This window comes from Mustela nigripes, chromosome 6, assembly GCF_022355385.1.
Source record: "Mustela nigripes isolate SB6536 chromosome 6, MUSNIG.SB6536, whole genome shotgun sequence".
Classification (NCBI taxonomy): Eukaryota; Metazoa; Chordata; class Mammalia; order Carnivora; family Mustelidae; genus Mustela; species Mustela nigripes.
Window position 1 is genome coordinate 137,124,973 of NC_081562.1, and position 11,059 is coordinate 137,136,031.

Below are 11,059 nucleotides of genomic sequence, written 5' to 3' on the forward strand. Positions count from 1 at the left end.
CCCTGCCTCTCTGCCTATTTGTGATCTCTCTCTGTCAAATAAATAAATAAAATCTTAAAAAAAAAAAAAAAAAGTAGGCTGTGGAAGGTCTGCAGCCCCCAAGGAGGGCACACCCCCGCCGCCCATGTCGGAGACTTCCACAGAAGACAACGGGTGAAAGAGAGAAGGCGAAGCCAGGGGAATGTAGGGAACTTACTACACAGCCACATCCGAGAGCTTTTATCATTCCTCTCCAACAGGATTTGATAACTGGTTTGAACAGGGCCCTTTGTTGTTCCTCATTCTTTCCTTTTCCAGATGAGAGTTTTCTTTGTATACTGGATGTGTCAGTATGGGGTGTGTGGCAGTTCATAAAACTCCAGAGCAGAAGCCACCATCAGCCCGGACAGGGAGGGCTGTACATTCTCTGGAGATAAGGGACTTTGAGATGGATTCAAGGACGGAACAGAGGGGAAAGGAGGTGGACACATTCTTTGTATGGGAAGAAAAGCTTGGGAGTGCAGTGATTACTAAGTATTTTTCAATATTTTCTCCACAGAATTTTTAGTTGGTACTTGGCCAACCTGAATAAAAATTATGCTTTCCAGGAACGCCTGGGTGGCTCAGTTGGTTAAGTGCCTGTGTTCTCGAAGGTCATGATTCCATGGTTCTAGGACTGAGTCCTGCATGGGTTATCCTGCTCAGCAGGGAGCCTGATTTTCCCTCTACCTGCTGCTCCCGTGCTTGCCTGCTTGTGATGTTTTTTTTTTTTTTTTTTCCTCTCTCTCTCTGACAAATAAAATAAATCTAAAAACAACAACAAAATCGGGAAGAAGAAAAAAAAAGGATGCCTCAGAGGCTCAGTCAGTTAAGCATCTGCCTTTGGCTCAGGTCATGATCCCAGGATCCTGGGATCAAGTCCCACTTCAGACTCCTTGCTCAGTGGAGAGCCTGTTTCTCCCTCTGCCTGTTCTACCTGCTGCTCCCCTTAGTTGTGCTCACTCTCGCTCTCTCTGTCTCTGACAAATAAATTTTTTTTTAAAAACTGTGCTTTCCAAAAAAAATTACGCTTTTCAGTCTCCTTTGCAGATACATGCTGACCAAGTTCTGGCCAGAGAGATGCTACTCCAAGTGACAGACCCAACTCTCCCCGGCCTTTCTCCTACCCAGCCTAGGAGGAGATAGTGATCTACAAACCGAGTCACTGCAAAATAATAGAATAAGTTCTAAAACACAGAGAAGAAAAGCCTGTCAAAGATCTGCGTGCAATGGTAAGTTTGAAGAAAGTTACAGGGTGGCCTACTTGCCTTTCAGTTTTCAGAAATTCAAAGTAGTTAAAACATAAGAAGAATGAAATTATTGCCCTTAGCAACAAAATTCCTTAAGCTAGATCTTGTAACTGTGCAACAATTGTTTCCAGGCACTGATTTCATTCTTGCCTCCCAATACCACAAGAGGCCACCCTTGGCCTGCAGTTCTAACTCAATACCGACCTTTCAAAGGTCACCAAGCACCTCAAAGCACAGCAAATTGGTGGGGGTGGGTGGCCAATTGGGTTATGAGGAGGGAGGGAAGGGATTGTATATAAAAATCAACCCCAGAGATATTTTTCAAACACCAGCCCAAAGCTCCCAAGATAATTTGGGTAGTCTTCTAGTTAAAAACCACTGGCCCATGGGGCACCTGGGTGGCTCAGTCGGTTAAGCATTTGCCTTCAGCTCAGGTCATGATCCAGGATCCTGGGATTGAGCCCCACATTGGGCTCCCTGCTCAGCAGGAGCCTGCTTCTCCCTCTCCTCCCTGCTTTTGCTCTCTCTTGCTATCTCTGTCACTATCTGCCTGTCTCTCTCAAATAAATAAATGAAAATAAAATCTCAAAACAAAACAAAACAAAATAAACACTGGCCCAGGTTTTTCCAAGGCAAGTTTTCAGTTGTCAGGCTGTTATTAAGAATCGAACAAAGGGGTGCCTGGCTGGCTCAGTCCATGAGGCATGCAACTCTTAATCATGGGGTTGTAGGTTCGAGCTCTACGTTGCATGTGGAGATTACTTAAAAGTAAAATGCTAAAAAAAAAAAAAAAAAGGAAAAAAAATCAGATAGAGACCCAATTATGAGAGAAAATCTTTAACAAGATCACAGTAATTGTGCACAGAGCACACACTAATATGATTTTAAATGAAGAAGAGATTGTAAAACATGTCCTACACATACATCCTTTGAGACTATAACAGTATTTGGCCATAGTTGGTTGTGGACCTTCTGCTAGAGAATCACCTGGGATGCCTGATTAAAAAATCTGTATTTTTGAACCAGATCTCAGACCACTGAGTTAGAACCCTGGGGTGGGAGGATACTTGGGAACTGGCTTTTTTTTTTTTTTTTTTTTTTTTTAGGATTTATTTATTTATTTGAGAGCGAGCAAGTGAGCATGCCAGGGTAAGGGTAGAGGAAGTGGGACAGAAGCAGACTCTTTGCTGAACTTGGAGTTCCATGCAGGACTCCATCTCATGACCCTGAGTTCCTGACCTAAGTCAAAATCAAGAGTCAGATGCCAACTGACTGACCCACCCAGGTTCCGCAGGAACTGGCCTTTTAAAAATCAATTCAAAGTGATTTGAATACACATACACGTTCAAGAATAACTGACATATAAACTTCTTAACATTTGGGCACCTGGGTGGCTCAGTTGGTTGGGTGTCTGCCTTCGGCTCAGGTCATGATCCCAGATTCCTGGGATCAAGTCCCACCTCGGGCTCTCTCCTTCACGTAAAGCCTGCTTCTCCCTCTCCCCCTGCCTGCTGTTCTACCTGCTTGTGCTCTCTCTCTGTCAAATAAGTAAATAAATCTTTTTTTTTAAATTTTTTAAAAATAAAATTCTTGACATTTGATTTGCAAAGTGAAATAAGACAACAGTCTTACCCTCAAGGGATTAACAATCTAGTTGGCCAAATGCTTTCCCTGAAGAAATCTCACTGCATCCAAGAGACAGAAATCAGGTTCACTATAAATGTCCTCTGAGGTCAAGAGCAAAATATCAAGGTTCCAATGTAAACATAAGATTCAAAGTTTAGGTACTTATATGATGAAGAGGATCTTCATTGTTAACCTGATAAGTGGACTGAAGATGCCAAATGATCTTCCTCAAATAATCAGTCTGTATTCATCTTCTACTCTGTGAGGATTAAATATAGACAACTTTGGGACACCTGGGTGGCTCACTCATGAGCTCATGGGTCATGGAGGCCCGGGTGACGGGTCACACTCAGGAGGAGATTGCTAGAAGATTCTCTCCCTCAGCTCCTCCCCTCACTCACCTCCGCCAGTGGTGTTCTCTCTCTCTCTCCAATAAATCAATATATTAAAAAAAAAAAACAGACAATTTTTCAGCATAAACTAAATACTCAAAATAGGTCTCTTGCACATGAGCATGCAAAGATAGGTCTCGAGAACCGTTATTCACATCTCCTAATTCACTAAAACCACCAGCAACATACTTCTAAATTCAAAAAGGAGTTTAAAACTCTGAAATTAAAATAAGAGGCTACTTAGGTCAGGGAGACAGAAAACGAATACCATGCTGTGGTCCAGATCACCAACTAACTTGACCTCTTCAACCCTCGCTTATACAGTTGTGATCCCCACACATTCTGCTCACACGAGCCTTAGAGATGGCTCTGGAAATGTCTCCTTGAGTAAACTCGAGCAGCTGGGAGATCTTGGAACTCTTCTATTCCTGCAACCCCGCCTTCGAAAAGAGCTAAGTTTCTAGAAGTTTACATCCAAGGAACAGAAAGGCCAAGACCTCACAAAACCAGTCAGAACACGAACTCTGGTAAGATCACCCAAGCGTGGATCCAATTACGAGACCTCAATCTCAAGATTCCCCAGCTAGGAGGCTGGACAATGACCCTGACACCACCACCCACGCCTGCCTTCCTTGGCCTCCTCACCTCCCCTTACTCCCCACCCGCCCGAGCACACTTTGCAGACCCCAGAAGCCCGACCTCGCCCGCAACAGCACCCCACATCAGGCCTGTCGGGGAGGCCCCCTTTTTCCCCTGCATCTACGATCCCGGCCCTATCCCAGACCTGGAGGGCGCGCCAGGCCGCCCCGGGGCTCCCGGCTCTCGGGCTTCCTCGGCCGGTAGCCATAGACGCCCTTCTCCGTCTGGTAACCACGCCGGAGGAGGAGCGGAGGGGCTCGGCAGAAGCCTCGTCTTGCTGCTGCCACAGTGGCCGTGGCCATGTCCCGCCCGGACCCCTGAGTCGCAAGACGAGGGGCAGCAGCCGCCCGGAGAACCAAGGGTCGCCCCTGGGCCTCCTGGAACCGGTGCAGTGGCCCAGCGGGAAGCGGGAGGCGGGAGCCCCACCCCGAGACAACGCCCCCGCGCCTGATTGGCCAGGGGCCGGCCCCTGGCAGCCAATCCAGGTCAGCAGCCGGCGGGGCGGAGCCTCGCCCGGGGATGCGGGGGGACTCCTGAGGTCCTGGAGGCTGAGCGAAGCAGGCGGTGCGGAGCCCAGCGTCATCTGCTTTCGCGTACAAAACTCGTCATCTCTGTATGTTCTAAGGACTCCCGCCGAGAGGAGTCACCCACCGCCCCTCTGCTGGAAGCCCCAGACCGCAACCGTACAGACACGAAATAGGTTTCGATACCGAAGGGGAAAGTCAGCTACAGGATGCAAAAAAAAAAAAAAAAAGTAGTGGGATGGGGACCAAGGGACGCAAGAAGGAAAGGTCATATGAAGGAGCCAGAAAATCAGTATCGTTTCTTTTTTTTTTCTTAAGAAACAATTTGGGGGACGCCTGGGTGGCTCAGTTGGTTAAGCAGCTGCTTTCGGCTCAGGTCATGATCCCAGCGTCCTGGGATCGAGTCCCACATCGGGCTCCTTGCTCAGCGGGGAGCCTGCTTCTCCCTCTGCCTCTGCCTGCCATTCTGTCTGCCTGTGCTCGCTCTCTCCCCCTCTCTCTCTCTCTGATAAATAAATAAAATCTTAAAAAAAAAAAAAAAAGAAACAATTTGGAAGAAAGTAGAAAATAGGAGAGGAGGAGCCTGTAAGAAGGGGATAAAATAAAAGTGAAAAGAAATTGGGCATGGAAGATTTCAGGCATCGTGGAGATACTGAGATTCTCCGTTGCTTTATCTCTGACAGAATTTCCCAAACTATTTTATTCTATGACCCACCCTTAACTTTGCCAGTGGGGTGGGAGATGGAAGGGGTCTGAATCCCTCCCTCGTCAGTCATCCCATCATTCCAGTCTGCCATGCAACAGTACCCCATACTCCTAAGAACGTTACACCTATGGGCCCAAGAGGTAGCTCTCCACCTCACTCCCTCAAGCCCCACGCCCACAGAGCACTTTGCTAGGTTCCAAGGATTAGTCAGATACAGGGTCTGCCTCTAATCAGTTCCCAGTCCAGTTGCAGACTGAACTCAACACACAGTATGAGAGATCCTTGGACAGAGAGGCATATGCCCTGCAAACATAGGCAATGGGGGTAGAGTACGAAGAGGTGTATCAGGGGAACCTCCAAGTGGAAAGGACACTAGAACAGAATCTTCAGGGATGAAGTAGGTTATGATGGTTATGATTTTTTTCTTTGTAATTTTAACACAAAAGAGTCCAGAACACGTTTGAAAGATGTCCCAAAGTACTAAATCAAAAATACGGAATTGGAATAAGCCAAGAGTATGAAGTCCCTGCAGAGATGGGAAGCCATGGGCTCCAAGCACAGATGATGCTAGAAAGAAGAGATGCATCTTCCATTGTTTTAGGTGGAAATAAGAGAAGATTGGTGCAAAAGCAATCAGAGTTGTAGATGCAATGGTAAAATTTTGAGGGAATTTCTTCTGTGTGAAGTATGAGGCTATAATTTGCCCCCAAAATAATTATCTGAGAAGGTGCTGGGGAGTGGGGAGGTGAGTCAGAGTTCAAAAGGTGGGGACAGTAGGAAACTGTCACTGAGGAAAGTAGTAAAATGTGAAAGATTGTCCTAAAGTTTTGCGTGCCACCCAGTTGAGGCTGGTGACCATGAATAGAAAGAGATACCTATTTCTGCTCTTTTGTGATTTTCTTCATTAGTGCTCAGCTGGCTTGGCAAAGAGAAGGTGGGAAGTATGATGACTGGATCCATTCTTGGCTGTAATTTTTCCAGGCAGATGTGATATAATGGCCAAGACACAAAGACGTTCGAGATACTAGTTGGCAAACAATTGAAATTAAAAACAAACAAACAAACAAAAATCATGGACTCTATGCTGGGGAAAAAAAGGCTAAAGATATATGAATGGGCTCAAAAAAGAAGGGAAGTGCCAGTGGGTTGTGAATTCCAATGAGGCTGAAGAATAGGTAAACTCGGGGTGCCTGAGAAGCTGAGCTAGAACAGAAGATCGTAGAAAGACAGTGGGGTATTTGAAGCGGCTCATTCTGCCATTGGTCCTGTCCCTGTGCTTTAATAAAAACACCTTTTCGTGCTGGAAAAAAAAGAAAGAAAGAAAGAAAATGGGGTGTTTGTTGTGATGATTGCAGAAGTGATGCAAATTTTGATAATGATAAGGAAAGTTGATTGGCGAAAGTGAAGTGATGAAGAATATTATCAGGTAATGTCTCAGGTAAGAACTGAGAGGTCAGATTTTTAGATGATGTGCCATAGAAACACTCATATCACCTTGGAATTGCCAGGAATTAAAGTAGAGGAAGACTCTTAGCTACATGTTGAACCCTCTGGTGAAGGAAGAGGAACATCTAGAAAGTTGGCAGATGATGCTGTGGAAGGAGAAAAGGTGAGGTATATCCTTAATGCATGGATTCACATTGGCAGGGAAATGGGAAAAAATATAGTCAGCAACTGGTAATAAACATGATACAGGTCCCATCCCTGGACCAGGTACAGTCTATCCAAAATAGCTCTCAAATCTGTCCACTCTCCATCAGCACCTCTTCCCAGGAGGACCACAGTAGATTCCCAAATGGTCTTCTGGTCTTGGGTCATTCCTTGCCTTGCCATATTTCTTCCACATTGAGTCAGACTTATTTCCTAAGATTAATATCTGATTCACAGGGCTGTTGTCTGAATTTGAATAAGAGCATTCAATCAAAAAAATACATAGCAGGTCGTGGGAAAAGAACTATTATAATCATTACAATATTATTAACACTGTTTTAAAACTACTTATGTAGTTTAATCATTTTATTATTCCTGGAAAACTTAAATGTTTTGTTCTCTTTTCTACCATTATCTTATTTCTACATAGGACATGGAAGTAGATAGAGATGGTTCTATATATAGTTCTATATAGATTTCTAGAATTGAAATGTAATGCTGTGGTAATTGCACGAGTGCTGTGCTGGGTATCAGACTGCCAGATTCTAACTCCACTTTTTCCATTGACTGGCTATGTGTCCTTGGGAGGACACCGCCTTTCTATTTCCTCCTGGTCTACATGTTCTTTATTTTTTTTTTTTTTAAAGATTTTTTTTTTTTATATTTATTAATTTGACATAGAGAAACCACAAGTAGACGGAGAGGCAGGCAGAGAGAGAGAGAGAGAGAAGCAGGCTCCCTGCTGAGCAGAGAGCCCGACGCGGGACTCGATCCCAGGACTCTGAGATCATGACCTGAGCCGAAGGCAGCGGCTTAACCCACTGAGCCACCCAGGCGCCCCTACATGTTCTTTAAATTTCATTCAAGTTCTAAATGGTTTTGATTCAAAAGCTTAATGTAAAAAATAAGAGGATATGTGTTGGGCCACTAGAGGAGAAGGGGAGAGTATAGGCCTTACTTATTTATACAATGGAATGTTTTATAGAAATTAAAAAGGAATGAACTAGGTGTACGCATAGAACACAAGTAGTTTCCCAGTATATAAAGTGGAGAAGAGAAAATGACAGAAATGATATTCACACAAATTTTAAAAATACACCAAGTTAGTCTATGTGTTTTTAATGAATCTGTACATATATAGTAAAAGCGTAAATATATAATTAGGTAAGATGCATATCAATCTCAGTAAATTGTTTGGGGGGCATGGAGAGGAAAAGAATGGGCGGGGAAGGAGATTTTATGAGTTCTACAGTGCTATAGCTCTTCTGAAAATTCTGATACATATATTTCAAAATGTTTGTCTCTGTTAGTATTTCAAAAATATTTAGGGGCGCCTGGGTGGCTCAGTGGGTTAAGCCGCTGCCTTCAGCTTGGGTCATGATCTCAGGGTCTTGGGATCGAGTCCCGCATCGGGCTCTCTGCTCTGCAGGGAGCCTGCTTCCTCCTCTCCCTCTCTCTGCCTGCCTGTCTGCCTACTTGTGATCTCTCTCTGTCAAATAAATAAATAAAATCTTTTAAAAAAATATTTAAAAGTATTTGTCAAATTGTGGGTGATAAGAGTATGGTTATTTGATTTATGTGACATGTGACTCTTGATTTCAAGGTCGTGACCTTAAGCCCCACTTTGGGTGCTGAGAGTACTCAAAAATAAAATCTTTGGGCACCTGGATGGCTCATTTGGTTAAGCCACTGCCTTCAGCTCAGGTCATGATCCCAGAGTCCTGGGATCAAGTCGCATATTAGGCTTCCCCTGCTCTGCAAGGAGCCTGCTTCTCCCTCTCCCTCTGCCTGCCACACCCCCTGCTTATGCTGAATCTCTCTCTGTCAAATAAATAAATAAAATCTTTAAAAACAAAGTAAAATAAAATAAAACCTTTAAAATAAAAATAAATTTTATATAAGTATTATATACATTGGGAAAAAATAAAATAATATATTTTAAATTGTAAACATTTGTAAAATATTTTTAAATTATAACTGAAAATTAGAAAGGTCTTCCCTGATGTCATTCTTAAAATTGCAACTAACTGGGGCGCCTAGGTGGCTCAGTGGGTTAAAGCCTCTGCCTTCGGCTCAGGTCATGATCTTAGGGTCCTGGGATCGAGCCCCGCATCGGGCTCTCTGCTCAGCAGGGAGCTTGCTTCCTTCTCTCTCTCTGCCTGCCTCTCTACCTACTTGTGATCTCTCTTTCTGTCAAATAAATAAATAAAATATTTTTTAAAAATTGCAACTAACCTCCTCACCCTTCATACTTCTGCTCCCCCTTACTCTACTTTTCTTTTTTTTTTTTATCATGACATGTATCATTTCCCAATGTACCGTAAAATCTGCTTATCATTTTTTCTCTTTCTCCTTTAACTAATATGTAAGCTCCATAAGGACAAAGATCTCTACAGGTTTTCCTCACAAATTTATCTTAAGTGCTTAGAAGACTGCCTTGCACAAAATAGGTATCCCAGAAATATTTGCTCAGTGATTGTATGGATTTTAGAGGCTGACTGCTTGTGTTGAAATTCTTTTATATATTTATTTGTTTATTTGACAGAGAGAGAGAGAGATCACAAGTAGGCAGAGAGCAGGCAGTGGGGGAGACGGTGAAGCAGGCTCCCTGCTGAGTAGAGAGCCCTATCAAATGTGGGGCTCAATCCCAGGACCCTGAGAACATGACCTGAGCCAAAGGCAGAGGCTTAACCCACTGAGCCACCCGGGCGCCCCCAGTGTTGAAATTATAGTGCTACCACTTTCTAGCTGTGGGATCGTGGCCAAGTTATTTACATGCTCTTATTTACATTCCCTATCTGTAAAATGGGACTTGTAATATTGCTTACCTAATCAGGTTGGTGTAACTACCTATCAAACACTTTAGAACAATGACTGGCATAATGTAAATACTCAATACATATTAGAAATAATAATAATTATTATTATTATATTGTTAATGTTATTACAAGGTCTTAATCATGATAAGTGACCCTCAACATGATTCCTGGGATGTGATGATCTTGAATATTCTAGGTATCAACTGAAGGAGTTCAGAGTATGCCACCCCAAAATATGCCACTCTGGCACAAGGATCATTTTGAGCTGAAAGCAATTGAAAAGAAACAAATATAAGACGGGCAAGATGATTCCTTTTTTTTTTAATTTTTAATTTTTTTAATAAACATATAATGTATTATTAGCCCCAGGGGTACAGGTCTGTGAATAGCCAGGTTTATGCACTTCGCAGCACTCACCGTATCACATACCCTCCCCAATGTCCATAACCCAGCCACCCTTTCCCTACCCTCCTCCTGCTGGCAACCCTCGGTTTGTTTTGTGAGTTTAAGAGTCTCTTATGGAGGGGCGCCTGGGTGGCTCAGTGGGTTAAGCCGCTGCCTTCGGCTCAGGTCATGATCTCAGGGTCCTGGGATCGAGTCCCGCATCGGGCTCTCTGCTCAGCAGGGAGCCTGCTTCCCTCTCTCTCTCTCTGCCTGCCTCTCCATCTACTTGTGATTTCTCTCTGTCAAATAAATAAATAAAATCTTTAAAAAAAAAAAAAAAAGAGTCTCTTATGGATTGTCTCCCTCCAGATCCCATCTTGTTTCATTTATTCTTTTCCTACCCCCCCAAGTCCCCCATGTGCATCTCCACTTCCTCATGTCAGGGAGATCATATGATAGTTGTCTTTCTCCGATTGACTTATTTCCCTAAGCATAACACCTTCTAGTTCCATCCATGTTGTCGCAAATAGCAAGATTTCATTCCTTTTGATGGCTGCATTATATATATATATATATATATATATATATATACACACACACACACACACACACCACATCTTCTTTATCCATTCATCTGTTGATGGACATCTAGGTTCTTTCCATAGTTTGGCTATTGTGGACACATTGCTGCTATAAACATTCAGGTGCACATGCCCCTTTGGATCACTACGTTTGTATCTTTAGGGTGAATACCCAGTAGTGCAATTGCTGAGTCATAAGGTAGCTCTATTTTCAACTTTTTGAGGAATCTCCATGCTGTATTCCACAGTGGTTGCACCAGCTTGCATTCCCACTAACAGTGTAGGAGGGTTCCCCTTTCTCTGCATCCTCACCAGCATCCATCATTTCCTGACTTGTTAATTTTAGCCATTCTGACTGGTGTAAGGTGGTATCTCATTGTGTTTGATTTGTATACATTGTTTGATTTTTATTTCCCTGATGCCGAGTGATGTGGAGCACTTTTTCATGTGTCTGTTGGCCATCTGGATGA

General features: G+C 43.5%; 1 protein-coding gene across 4 annotated transcripts in view; it reads right to left on the reverse strand.

Moving 5' to 3' along the window:
- The window catches only part of DHTKD1 (dehydrogenase E1 and transketolase domain containing 1), a 56,732-nt gene extending 52,383 nt beyond the window's left edge, over positions 1 to 4,349 (reverse strand). For 3 of the 4 annotated variants that reach the window (XM_059404323.1, XM_059404324.1, XM_059404321.1), the window contains exon 1: positions 4,071 to 4,349. In XM_059404323.1, the coding sequence (XP_059260306.1) occupies positions 4,071 to 4,227 (157 nt within the window). In that variant the 5' untranslated portion in view covers positions 4,228 to 4,349. Of the gene's footprint in view, positions 1 to 196; positions 242 to 4,070 lie in introns of those variants that run through there. The other variant, XM_059404322.1, reaches the window with a different exon arrangement.
- Positions 4,350 to 11,059: the final 6,710 nt, after the last annotated feature.